General features: G+C 38.2%; 1 protein-coding gene across 1 annotated transcript in view; it reads right to left on the reverse strand.

Annotated features, from left to right (window-relative positions):
* The window catches only part of NEB (nebulin), a 191,705-nt gene that overhangs the window by 49,453 nt on the left and 127,876 nt on the right, over positions 1 to 14,376 (reverse strand). Inside the window, exons 108-119 of the mRNA XM_039855663.1 lie at positions 11,997 to 12,104; positions 9,755 to 9,868; positions 9,237 to 9,434; positions 8,802 to 8,906; positions 7,985 to 8,089; positions 7,019 to 7,126; positions 5,817 to 5,924; positions 4,523 to 4,630; positions 3,869 to 3,973; positions 3,664 to 3,768; positions 3,084 to 3,182; positions 2,636 to 2,746 (exon numbers count right to left, since the gene is read on the reverse strand). Of these exons, the coding sequence (XP_039711597.1) occupies positions 2,636 to 2,746; positions 3,084 to 3,182; positions 3,664 to 3,768; positions 3,869 to 3,973; positions 4,523 to 4,630; positions 5,817 to 5,924; positions 7,019 to 7,126; positions 7,985 to 8,089; positions 8,802 to 8,906; positions 9,237 to 9,434; positions 9,755 to 9,868; positions 11,997 to 12,104 (1,374 nt within the window). The remainder of the gene's footprint in view (positions 1 to 2,635; positions 2,747 to 3,083; positions 3,183 to 3,663; positions 3,769 to 3,868; positions 3,974 to 4,522; positions 4,631 to 5,816; positions 5,925 to 7,018; positions 7,127 to 7,984; positions 8,090 to 8,801; positions 8,907 to 9,236; positions 9,435 to 9,754; positions 9,869 to 11,996; positions 12,105 to 14,376) is intronic.

Here is a 14,376-nt window from a genome sequence, read left to right on the forward strand (position 1 = left end):
AATGCTTAGAAAAATTCTTTGATGAATTTTCATCAAGTCCTAGGTGATAAGTATAGCACCTACAAGTTTTCATAACCTAGATTCTAGCCTCTGTTTTTAGTCTCATTTCCCAACAATCTTCCACACTCCCCATGTGCTATTTTAAACTACTCCCAATTTCTAGAACTCATTATACCCATTTTCACGTACCATCTAGAATGTTCTTTCCCCCTCTTATCTGCCTGGAAAGCTCCTACAGTCCATACTGTCTTGATGAGTCCTATAGAATACCATTTATCATAGTGATGTCTGTTTCTTCTTACAGATTATGAGCCCGTGGAATGCAGGGGCTCTGCTATATCACCCTTTTGTCACCTTGTGCTTAGATAAAAGATCCGAAAAATAGTAGTCTTCTAATAAATGTTGAGGGAATTTACTATAACAAGGCAAACTAGAAAGTACCAATGGATAATAAATAAATTCTAATGATGGATATAACTGCCAATTGGACAGATAAAACATAGGTAATAAATAATATGTATATATACATGTATGTACATATTCATTTTTAAAAAATCTAAATTATATACAAGTGCAAGTTAAAACAAAATGAGCTTATCTGCTTTGGTCTATTTTTGATGTTACTACTAAAGAAAGGAGACAAACTAAATAAAAATTTACTGTTTCTTCCAGGATAAATTTCAAAGAAAGAAAATCAACAAACTCATAGAATATTATGGTTAATGGAGCCCAAATTATTATCTAGTCCAATTTTCTAGCTCAAGAAATTGAGGTGTTTAAGTTACAAATTATACAAGGTCACATGGCAAATTGGAAGTAAATCTGGGACTAAGACCCAACTCTCCTATGTCATTTCTATAATTCTTTTTGTATTATATTTCCCTTCTACTTAGATCTGCTTTGTTTATGCTTCTTGGGACAACATCTCTGCTTCCTAGTACTACAAATATATATGTATCAAGAATATGTACAATTCAAAGACAATTCAAAAGTCAATAACTTGAACTTCCTTCAAACTTTTTACTAAGCTAGTGCTTCCTAAACTTTCCTGATTCTAACACCACACCCCTCACCCCCTGTGAAATCCTTCTTGCAGTTTCTACCTCAAACCTGAATCCAGTAGTAGCTTAGGTCAATATTTTATCAAGCCAAGGTTACTTTATGGTGAGGCAAGTGTGAGAGAAACTGCACTACTGAAAAATAACTATTCTTCTTCTTCAGTGTTGATGTACAATATGTCTAAATTCCTCAGTAGAAATTGGGAAGAGGAGAAATTAAAGTTTTAGACAATTCTGAACCCAGACATCCAAGAGAAGTAAAGATATTTCAGAGATACCAATAAGCACTTTAAGTTGCCAAATAAGTTTTTATTATCTGGTAACTGGAAGAGAGATCTGATACTTTGAAGCAGTGGTTCCCAACACTGGAGGCATGTTAGAATCATATACGGAGCAGCTAAAAACATGCAGATGCCCGGACATAGAGAATCGGAGTCTAGTGTGGGGCTAGGGGTCAGAGCCTACCCAAGGGCAGTTTTAAAATATTTCAAAGATGATTCTGAAACTTAGCCATCGTTGGAAAGTGACATAAGCATTCCTGAGTGTTAGCACTGGTGGAAATAACAGAGGGAAGATTTCAGAAAAGCAAATGGGCTCAGCGTAGCAGCACTTATAAAAGCTGAAGAATTAATCATCCTCTGCCTCTGGCTCATCAAGTGTGTAGGAAGCTGCATTTCCCCTCCACTGAGGGCAACATTTGCTTTGCCAGGGCATCTCTAAGTAGTCCAAGAACATAAGTAATTCCTCATCAGCAGCCAGCAGAACCATTGAGGATGGCAGGGGGCAGGGTGGGGGAGTGGTCATTGAGGTGGCTGACAGAAATGCTTGGCTCAACTTGATGAGGTCTGGTGGAGAAGGCCACAGACAAACTGAGAGTTGAATGAGAATGGCCACCTAACCCATAATAAGAGCAACCACTCACATTTGTGGAATGCCCTTACCTTTGCAAAGCAGATTTAGTCCTTGGCAAACACGGACATCTATTATGGCCAAGGCATTATGGGATAAACATCTAAATAAAATGGGGTCCGACCCTCAATGAGTCAGGAGTCTAGGTGACAGCATCAGATCTGTACATAATTAATTGCCATAAAACAGGAGCCTCAGTGCCAGGTGGGCAGATGAAAATGATGGGTACTCAAAAAAATCACAGTTTTTAAAATTTAAGTAGGTTAGGTCTTATTGAGTGAGAAGCAGAGCAGGAAGACATTGAAGACTTTTCAAATGGTACTTCCATGATTAGGGTTCCTGATAGCAGGAGTTAAAGAAAGAGAAGTTTTTGAAATAAATTCAGTTCGGAGACTACAATGATAGTGTGAAACAGAAGGATTTTCTAATTGATAAAATCATATAAACTCTCAGCAGTCATAATCATGGGCAGGACAAGTATCAACTTTCTCATTTCATTAAAAGTGGACAAAATAAGTAAATTGAGGCAAAGAGAGATCAACTGACTTGCTAAGACATGGTGGCTACTCTGTAATTAAAGGCAGAGTGGGGAGCTTTTGCCTAGCGTAGTTGTCCGAAAAATGGTCACTAGAGGAATGATTCCTTTGTAAAATGTTTAGCATCTTTACCTCACTCAGGTGTGTCTTCAGTTCCTGCACTTTTCTGTATTCCGGAGTGTCAAGCACCACTTTGTATTTGTCTCGCATCTTCCTTGCATTATCAGTGTACAGGTAATTAGACTAAAAAAACCCAAAAGTGAAAATACAAGTTGATTAATCATTTAAGGAACTATATGTCATGGTCACACATTGTCTTTCAAGTGGCTGGCATGTGCAAGTCAAGCTGACCTGCCATTTATCCTAGATGTCTTCCTAGGCAGGAACAAAAACAATTGGCATTTACCTAAGCTCATTACCTCTGACAGGAGACACAGACCCTCTTAAGTGGGTCGTGATTTGCTCGAGTGGCTTAATGGCAAATTTCCTCTTAAAAGTAGCTGCAGGCAAAGATTTTTTTTTCTGCTCAGCTCCTTGAAGCTGGTATGGGAAGCCACGTGTTGTGAAGATGGGCACTCACCCAGAGCTTCCGCAGGAACCTGGAGCGGACCATGTCAGGAGTGTCATACAGGAAGCAGCTCAGTCCCCTCAGAATCTGCAAGTCCTCTTTGTATTTAATCTGTGCAGCAAAAATATAAATGTAGCTGGTCATGACCAAATACGAATCGAGAATAAGTAAGACAGAGTAGCGACACATTTTTCTTGATCTTACTTTCATTTTGGTTCAACATACCCACCCTGTACTCTGAGTTTGCTTGCACTCAAATAAATTATAGCTTTTTAAATTTAAATCTTTGACCTTGAGCTGAGGAGAGAACCCAGATATTATTTCATTATTGTACTAATGGAGGAAAAGCCTACATAGAATGGAGTGATCTTTTAGGAGAAAACATCCCCGGGGGAAAAAAATGGCAGCAGGAAGTTGCCTAAAGGGGCGGGAGTAGGGATGTGCTTCCTCACTATTTCATTTTCAAGTTGTACAATCAATTTAGAAGTACTCAGTGGAAAAGACTATTAAAAGAACACTGGTTGGCTTAAATGCTGAATGCAAGTGGGTCTCTTGGTAAGAGTCTTCCAGAAAGGCCCTTCGAGATGCTCACATCACTAGTGATGTCTCCCACGTAGCGGCAGTGGAGCACATGGGGTGTGTATGGCATTGAGATCATGTGACCCTGCATCTTGAAGAAGTCGGATTTGTAGATCAACTAAAGGAAAACAATGCCAAAAAACATGCATTAGAGACTGAATGGTTGACATTCATCCCTGGGTTCCATGGCCTGTCCTCTCTCCTAAGAAAATACCCACCTCACTGACAGCCTCTTGTGTCTTCTTGACTTGTCGGATTTCAGGCGTGTCGGGGGTCGTGTGAATCTTGTCTTTCAGTTTGTGGTACAGTTGTCGATACAGCCTCTACATTGGAAAAAAATCATACCAAGTGTTTAGTACAGGATGATGAGGGCATCTGTTGCTGATCAACAATTAAATATTTTACATAATGAGACATGAGAAGAAAGACTGAGAATATAGAAAATGATTGAGATTAGGGAAAAGAGGAAATAATCTTTATTTTATGGAGGCGAAGAATTTGGAGCACAAAGTCTACTTTCTATCAGATGATTATAAGTAGGATCAGATACAAAAATCAAGAGTTTATGCAGAAAATCAGGATCATGAGTCAAACTAAAATGCAACCTTATTAAAGATTTTTGAATGCAAATGTCAAAAGAAAGAATGAATTTGCATTATAATCTATGAATGGGATCTCTACAATGGCATTGCCAAATATAGTAAAACATTGTCAAGGGATACCGGTATCAAAATGATGACAAAAAAGACCCTCTTATTCCTTGCTGATATGTAAGTTTATAGCTGAAATACAATTAATTCTTAATGCATTTCAAACAAAGCCATGGTCTTTGGAGAGCAATATTTTCCCCACAGAGATAGCACTCACAGTACCTCACTGGTAACATTGTTGACCCTCCGGACATTGACAAAAGGAACATCATTGGGGCCAAGTGTATACCCATTTGCCTTGATGTGTTCGTAAACTTCTTTGTACTTGAACTGCAAAAGCAAAGTCAGAATGAGATCACTGACTGGTAAACAAAGAGAAGCATTACATTTCTCAAGTAAAAAAGAGCTGTCGCTTTCATTTGAAAATTACTCTCTAAGCATTAAGTATAAGGAAAATCCATTGACATAATTTCCATAACAATCCGAGTCTTGAAAATTATTTTGTTGGCTAATAAAGCCAGGTCCAGAAAGGAATAAAATTCAAGGTTGCCTGGATGAAATCTGTTTGTAGGCAGGTATGCAAAATGCAAGAAAAATCTATATTTTTAGTCCCAAATGGCTAGTGATTTTGGAAATGCAGAGAAGAAACAAGAGAATATTTTGAAGCCTGAATGGCTTTATGAGCAGATTAGAAAATTACATGTTAAATTATTAAATCTGTGACTCTGCTTTGGAAATCATGTTATTGGGCCACTGGCTATTGAACCTTGCTTGGCCAACAGGTTCGATTCCCAGGACTTTGAAGGGCAACATGGAAGGGAGAGTTTATTTTTTCAGCTGGTTCGTGGGTACGGTCTGCAGGCCGGAGTCCCTGGGATATCCAAAACTTCTCTAGGCCTTGCCCTTGAGGTAAATGTACCAAGTCCCACCTAGCAATTTTAAAAAGTGGGGAAGGTTGGTGTCAGAGCTAACACCTGGGCAAGCTACAGGTAGTGAGAGAGTATCTACCCCTTTGAGCTTTCTATGAAATGGTTACAGAGGGTAAGTAGTGAGACAAGTATCAGAGCCAGTAGCTAGGCAAGAAGTCCTTTCTTTTCAAAGAAATACACAGCGATGTTATACTGTTTCAATGAAACTTTACAGAAGGAAGACAATACTATTGCCACACATCAGTAGTGGCTGTGTGAGTTTGCATTTCCTGTACATGGCTTGGGATTCATCTGAGAAGTAGAGGCATCACGGTAGCCATGAGCCCTGAGCCAAGGTAACTGAGTTGCGCAGAGGCAATCCCATGAAAGTCCTCTGCTAACCACTGGGCTATCAGGCATTGCTGAACTAAAGGAGCAAGCCAATTCACAGCACTTCTAACAAATGTGCTGCCCTCCTCCTCAGCTCCTGTAATTTTATCATGCTGAACCTTCAAGGTAGGATGGGGATATGAGAATAGGCTATTAATAAATATTAGTGCCCACCTCCCTATTTAGACCCCATCTTAACTGAGGAGATGAGCACTCACATAACTACTCATGTATCGGATGTCCTTGGAGTGTTTGAAGTGAGGGGTGTCGACTGGAAGCTTATACCCAGTGGGCAGGGAGCGCAGGCCAGCTCCTCGGTACAGATTCTGCCAGAATGAGGAAGAACAGGTTAAATGACATATACATCAAATAACTGATCTAAGCCAAACAAGCTATATCCAGCTCATATTAGGTTTTTGATTAGACACTTAATATACTTATGCCCACTGAACTGATTTCAGAGAAATTAAATAAGCTCTCAGAATCAGGCAATGAATCAGATTACTTGTTAACCAATTGTTTTAGGAAAAGAGAGCAACAATTGAAGGTGCTTATAGAAAATAATTCTATGCTTCAGAACATATGCCTAGCTGACTGCACGGCATCTTGCAAGAATTTGGGAAAAGTAGAGAAAACAGGCAGTCGAGTGTCACCTTTGCTGTCCACCCCATCCTTAGGCGATACTCAGGACATCACTAATCCTGGAGACAGTCATAATTATAAGACCATCTTTGGAATACCACCCCTCCCTAAACACAGCCTTGCCCTCAGGCTATGAAGTGGGCAGGATGTTCATATTCCTGGCAGAAGGTGGAAAGGAGTTTCCGTCTGTGGCCTTAAATAGTCTGTCTTTCAGGGTAGCTATAGGAGTAAGAATCGTATTTAAAATATTAAAAGGTAAATTACTTCTAACAGTCAATGTAGGAGAGTAGTGTTAAAGGTTGAAACCAAAGTAGCACCATCAGGTAACACAGACTAGCGATATTAAATATGAGAGTGGGATCCAGGTTCTTTCTCGTCTGAATTCCAACGGCAATTTCTGGTTTATTTTTTATAGTTAATAGTCTTTTATGATTATATGCCTTGTCTTCATCATCTTGATTTCATGCTTTTGGAGAGCAGTGTAGTAGTTGGCCCTCTTCATTGTAACTTGTAAACATTGCTCCAAAAATGCCCATTGCTTGCTTGCTCCCTGCCAAGAGGGAAGACAGGCTATGCACTGAGATTTTTTAGTTCTTGCTTTTTTAAAAAAACTCATGTGAATGGAACAGCATCGACAATATAGAACAACATTTACAATTTACAAGTCCAGGCTGAGAAAATGCCCAAGTGGCGGTCACTTCTAGAGGCCAATGGCCTAGCCTTTATAAGCTGTGTTCTGGATTTCTGCCAGGCACTTGGTCGAGTTCTCACTGCCCACCTCACTCTGGAGCTTGTACGCATGAAGGGCCCGGTCCAGATCCACGGTTTTTGTAGTCGGAGCCACTTTGCCTCTGACACTGTGCACGTAGTCGTAGTGGTAGACAGCCTGGATGCAGAGAGCAGAGTGAGTTGATTCAGACAGCATTGTTAGAAAGAAGCTAAGTAAATGGAAACCCAAGTCTCTTAAAAAAAAAAAAAGTAATCTGCTTCCCTTTGCCCAGAGAACTCTGATATATTATTGTGCTTTGTCCCATGGGACCAGTATATAGATTCCATACTGAGAAATAAGTGGAAGAGTCAGCTCAGACATGAGGAAGAGTCGACATTTTGCCACTACAAGTTCCAGAATAATCGGTCTCAATATTCTAATTTATCGGTGGGATGATATTTATTTATTAACCTGTGGATGAATAAAAACAGAGCAGCTTTGTACCTGTTTTGCCTGCTTTGCGTCAGGCATTATAATGAGTATTTTCCATCCATTTTCCAATTATACAGATAAGGATGCTGAGGCTCAGAGGGTTATGTGCTTTTCCCAAGCCTCGTAGATTATGAGTGGCTGAGGCTGGACTCCATCCACATTTCTAACTTCAGAGCCTACTTCCTTCTCATTCTACTTCAGTTAGCTCTAATTTATTAGGTCTAGGCAGTAACACATAAACTGTTGCCCGTAATATGACAATACAAAAAGCAACTTTGGAAGCTCTAAAACACCAAGTACTTTATAGACTTAGATCACTTATTACTCCTCCCCAGGGAGCTACTTGAACACATTGGGTTTTAGGAAACAAGAACAGAATCTTAAGTACTTTCTAAGGTACCAACTCTGGTTTCCCAGTTAGAACTCTGGCTTCCCAATGAGAAAAAGCCAGGCACAGCCCAGTCTTTTGTTTTTGCCACTTCTGCTTGAATGGTGGCTCTGTCTTCATCAGTGTCCACAGTAACTTCCCCTGTGGGCACTTACATCACTTAGTTGTTTCCCACTTTGGACTGCCTGAACATAGACTGGAGTATCCATGACCAATTTGTAGTCATTCCTTGTTTTCTGCACGTGAGCTTTGTACTTGATCTGCCGAGAGGAAGAAAATAGACCAGTGTTATACCATTCATTATATTAGAAATTTCTAGTTTTCACAGAGAGTTTGGTTATTTTTAACTCATGGCACTTATTACATTCATCAGCACTTATTCAACAGACCAGGACACATTTGAATTTTATGACAATCGTATAATCAATGCTTATTGTTATGGAGTTTCCAGAGTCTTCTAGGAGGTTTGATAATCAATGCTTATTGTTATGGAGTTTCCAGAGTCTTCTAGGAGGTTTGATAATTGTTCTTCTAGGAACACTAAAGCTTTCTTACTGAAATCTTGATTATGGTATTAATTTGCATAGAAAATCCCCTCTTTACAAATAGATACTGTCTGTAGCATCACAAACTCCTAACAAATGAGATTTTCCTATAATCAAAATGATGAGCTCACTAATATATCTAAAATAGTCCAAAAGGTGGAGAGGAGAACAGTGGGACAGCTCAACTGCATTGTTGAATAAGAATGCTATATGCATCCCTGTGAAATGGCTGATCTCTATTCCTTAGCATCTTTCTCCAGCTCAGCCATCCTAATAACCAAGTAAGACACAGCTGGTCTGTGACAACGTCCATACTTTACATACTCTCCCCTCGACTCTAGACTACGTAGGGAAGGAAACATACTTTAAAAAAGACAAAACTAAAAAAGAACGAACAAACAAACAAACAAACAAACAGGCAACTCACGTCATTGCGTAGATCATAAGCATGTTTGGCGTGGAGAATTTCAGGAGTGTCCCAGACGTAGCAACCAATGCCTTTCAACCAGTTGAGGTCATCCTTGTACACAATCTAGAGAATGGAAATAGATAAAGGGGATCAGCAAGATAAAATTTCACTGTAACTTTAACATCAAAGATTGAGGATGAGCACCTTCTGGACTAAGAATGACTTCATAGAATAAAAACTAAAAGCATTATGCAATGAGGCCAAGGGTGCCATGGAAACATTGGCACACAGAGCCTTGTTTCCAGAGACAGCTCTGAATTCCAATCAGACCCATGGTATAGAGAAAAAACAATACTGGAAGAAGGCTGAGGTGAAGAAATAGGCGAGCTTGTTTCTCTTTAGGATTGGCATGTGGGGCTGGGGAGAGGGGACATTTATAAGCAATGGGCTTACGTCGCTGATCTGATCTGTGACTTTTCTGACGTGACTGTTGACTTTCAAGTCAGGGTGGCAAATCCACTCATGGAGGTGCAGGCGGTAATCGATCTCACTGACTTTCTTCTGAGAATCCTTCGCAGTAACCATCTCTACCATGTCGGGCACTGTGTGGATTTTCATCTTGTTCTGTTCGTAAACTGACTTGTACAAGCGCTGTGAAGTTAAAATAATGTGCCAGTTACACAGGAAATTGTTCTCAGCATCATGGTGACACGCGGCTTTCTTATATACCAGAGTAGTCAGGAAAACCAACTTACAGCAATCATTTGGGGGCAGGGTGGGGACTGGAATTTTCCAACACTTTCTATAGATTCATAGGGGTGGGGGAAGCACCATGGGCTGAAATAACGCTTAGCTTCTTCACTTATGCACAATCAATGTCACATGCATTGTTTAATAGAAAATGTTCTATTTATAATAGATGGCTGTATCACTTGGCTTCAATTTGAAGTAAGCCCTTTGAAATTACTTACATCAATGTTGAATTTGCCAACTCTGAGACATCGTGCTGTATTTGGATCATCTTCAACACTTTTTGGTAAAGTATAAAGAGCTTTGAACTTTTCATAGTCTTCCCGATATTTGTTCTATAGAGAAAAAGCACAAAGGAAGAAACACAATTTGGGGGGATAATGGATCTATATTGTTATAAGAGCATGAGACTCTGAGATCCAGCCAACTTGGGGCCGCCACTTCTCTGAGCTTCTTTCCTCATCTGTGCACAGACGTAGAGGTACAGCAGTCATACCTGCCACAGGTTATCCTGAGGCTTACATCAGACTATATCTGAAAGTACTTTTTAAACTGTAGAGCTATACAATTTTAGTTGCTGTTTTTTAATACTTTTATACCAATACTAGTACTTGTACTGCTACTGCAACTAACTCATTTCAAAGATTATGTAATTTTTAAATAATCTCTTCTGTGATAATGGCTTTGTTTTTCTTAATCACAAGTGAAAGATGAAAAGTGTGCTCAGGAATTTCTTTGTTTTTAATAATCAGCAAGCCAGGCGCTTAAGACACACAATTTTTGAGTTTCAGTTTCTATAAGGTTTTCCAAAAATACAGTGCAACCAATTTCTATGGGAAAACCAACTTTTCATTCATAAGCCATATTATCTATTAATTAATGCTGCATGATTTCTTGAACCAAGAGGTAATGCCCTTACAGAGACTAAGATATCATCTCCTAGCACATGATCAGATAATAATATTCTCACAACTCAGGGGCCCACATCTCAGTAAAAATATGAGAGATGGAAGTATTTGTGTTAGAATTCTTGCAAAGCTCTTCACTAACTAGAAACCAACCAAAATTCTCATCAGAATTTTCCAGAACATTGATTCCCTTGCTCCTTACATCTAACTCATTCTTCATCTATAAGGAAGACTGTATTCAAAGGAGCTTTAAAAAAAACTGTTAGAATCTTCATTTAAGGAATTGATTTCGTTGTATCACACCTTGTTCCAAAAACATGTTGTCGAAAATCCTGCCCCTATAATTTTTTTTCATAAGTAAAGGAAAAAGCCCCTGCTGAGCTTTCTAAAATCCTACCTACAAAACTTTTCTTCCCAAATGAAAAGCTGACTCCTTTGGGCTAGTCTGTTTGCAGTCTTCCAAATAGTTGGGGCTGGGCAAAGTCATATGTTTCAGTTTCCTCCAGGTAAGAATTAAATTAATTTCATATACTATCTAATGAAATCTTTTTTAAAACTATGCATCTCTAGGTCCATTAGAGGGTAGTAAAGTCAATTTACTGGGTCACTAACTTTTTAAATGAATAGAATATAATTGAAATGATTAGAGTGTATTGTCTTTAGTGTAGCAGTAAATCTTCTTCGTTAAAGTTAAAACATGTCAGAAAGAACTTACGTAAACTTCAGGTGTGTGTGTGTTAATTTGCAATATAAAATAAATTTCTCTCTGTGGGTTTTGCTTAAAAAAGTTTGAGAAATATTGTTCTAAAATGTTATACAAAATGTTCACAATTAAGAAGTAAATGTCTCTAAAAGAGGTAAAGTTTCTAAAAGAGAACTGTGTTTATTAGAACTGCACTGAAAGTTACAGGAAATTTTACAATAAAAGATTTTACATAAGAACATTTTAGGGATAATGGGGCAAAGGTCATAAGACTTTATATTATATTTAAACAGCTCATGTGATTTAGGATTTTTTGCAATCATGTCTATCTTAAGAAAATTTCCGCTTTAAAAAAGCAGATTTTCAAAGATTTTTTAATTTTTATATTTCATAGTTATAAAGATAATTATTTACTTCTTAATCATTTATTCGAGGCTGGTGTAATAACCAGTTATCACATTCATTGATTTGTTTTTGTACTACAGCCCACATAATTCTATTTAAAAAGAGTCTATTTTGTATGGTATATTATGTCTTCCACCTATCTTCACTTCTGGCTGTAATAGTATATCTATCTATGTTATTTGTAGGCAGGTAACCTAAAAGGCCACATCTGTGTCCTTCATGCAAGTGTTTGTGATTCTCTCTAGACTTCAGGGCCCTTGAGAGGAAGAAATAAGTGCGCAGAATTTGTGACGACTGAGCATCTAGAATTACTCGCTGGTATAACCCTATGGAAATGTTGGGGGTACTTTTGGGCAACACATGTATCAGGCAGAAAAATCCTGTGAGTAGACAGCAAGGGAGGGCACAGAGTGGATGAGAAGGCTATCACATTTGTACTTGACTTACTTTGCTCACCAGATCCTTCTGGCTCTTGGCATGTGTCAGGGACATGGTGCTGGAAGGCAGAATGTAGCTGGTGGCTTTCACTTTATCCCAGGCCTCCTTGTACACGTTCTGTAGGGGTTAAAAATCTTCTTGTGAATATGGAAAAACGCATTCTGGTTCCCTCCCCCTCCTCCATTTCTGTCCTCAGACATGCCCTACCAATCTCCGGATAGTCTCACTCTGTTGGATCCAAGTACTCTTAAGTGAATAACTGATTTAATACCATGAGCGTAATTTCATAATCCATTATTTTGTTCTTTACCATAGTACTTATCATAGTTTAACAGTTATCAGATTTTTTGATACTATATTCATTCCCTATAGGTCTAAGAATTCCTGGAGGATGAAAACCACTAACATTATAAAAAAAAAACCTGTTGACTTTTCCCTACTTTTATGTAGCTAGTGGGAGCTCAAAATATGTTCATGTCTAATCCTAGGTATTTGTTTACCCAGGAGAAATAAAAACTTATGTACGAAGTAAATATGCCATAGGATAGATGACGACAAAAAGCTATATGCAAACATAGGTTGCTGCTTTATTAATAATTGGTGAAAACTGGAAACAACTCCAGTGTCCTTCAACTGTGAATGGATAAACTGTGGTATGTCTATGCAATGAGATACCATTTTGCAACAAAAAGAATAAACTAATGATTTATGCAGCAATGTACATAATACATAAATGCATTTGGCGAAGAAAAAGTAGCCAAACCTAATGGCTACATACTATACAATTCCATTTAAATGACATTTTGGAAAAGGTAAAACTCTAGGGATAGGAAAGGGGAGAGGAGAGAGGCAGCAGGAGGGAAATTTGAGGTGATACAGAATTTTTCTGTATCTTGACTGTGGTGGCGAATACATGATTTTATATATTTATCAAAACTCATAGTACTATATACCAAAAATCATGAAATTTACTGTATATAAATTAAAATAAAAAATCAATTAGAATAAGGGAGGCGACTAAAATGGAATACAAACTGTAATAAATAGATCTAATTGTGTTACAAATGTATACCAAGACTACAGTGAAGGAAATGGGGAGGAAAAGAACTAATTTATTTTAGAAAATGGTATTTTGACAGGATACTCTAAGACTACAGACAAAAATAACTGTACACAAAGTACTGTACTCTAGTAAATTTGTTTCTCACGGGTATAGGTTAGCAATTCTGAAGTTACTTTATGTGCATACAAGGGTTGCACAAATAAGTAAATATGTCATAGATAATGAGAGTCAGGCTTTTCACCGAAAAGGAAAAAGAAAGTTACAAAGTTGGAAAAAGAAGTTATAGATCAAGAAAGGGAGAAGGCTAGAATGAACCCTGTGGTGTTGAATTGCATTGGAGAAATCAGTATGAACTCGGTTTTAAAAAATATATGCAGTTGGATGTGAGAGAAAGTCTGAGGAGAAATAGGACATTTGCATAGTTCCGAAAGATCTCCTTCAAGATATTTATTAATAATAAAGAGGAAAATAGCAACTTTATAGTGGAGAAGCTTGGCAGAGAGCAACTTCACCAAGTGATGAAGGTCAACATCCCCTGTAGTTGACATCATGAACCACCTGCTATGATGCACTGAGAAGGGCACATCACTACTGTGTTATTTTTGCCAAAAATGCATACTCTCAATATAATCCTGAGAAAACATCATATGAAATAAAATGAGGGACATTTCTACGAAATAACTGACCAGTATTCTTCAAAGGTGTCAGGATCCGAAAAAGATAAGGAAAGACTGAGAAACGATCAGATTGAAGGAGACTAAGGAGTCATGAAAACTAAATGCAATGTGGGATCCTGGACTGGCCTTGGGAACAGAAAGCACCTTAGTGGAAAAACTGGTGAAGTCTGGATAAAGTCTATAATTAACATTACAACAATGTTAATTTCTTAGTTTTGATAACTGAACTACAGAGAAAACTATGCGGGCATTCTCTGTACTATGTTTGCAATTTTTCTGTAAATCTTGAATTATTTCAAAATGAAGATTAAAAAATGTGTGTTAATCAGTTCAGAGGAGGAAAAAAAGAGTGCTTTGGTTGGGCTGTAAACCACTGGCCACTGGAAAAGCCAGAGAAGGACAAATTCAGGGTCAAGAAAGAATAATGTCAACAGTACCTGCCCGCAAAATGGAAGATGTTGCTCAACTTGTGTCAACTGTGTGCAATAGTGTAATATTCAAATTAAGGCTTATTTAATTGTGAGTAGGAGAATTTATAAGGTAAAGTAGGAATTGGAAGGTCCAGGTAAAAACTGGACAAATCTTTGGAAGTAGAGTGCCTATCCCTTTTCTTATTGTCTACAAAGAGGAAAAAAGGCAACTCAAATGC

The sequence above is a fragment of the Pteropus medius genome, unplaced genomic scaffold, assembly GCF_902729225.1.
Source record: "Pteropus medius unplaced genomic scaffold, Ma_sr-lr_union100, whole genome shotgun sequence".
NCBI classification, from domain to species: domain Eukaryota; kingdom Metazoa; phylum Chordata; class Mammalia; order Chiroptera; family Pteropodidae; genus Pteropus; species Pteropus medius.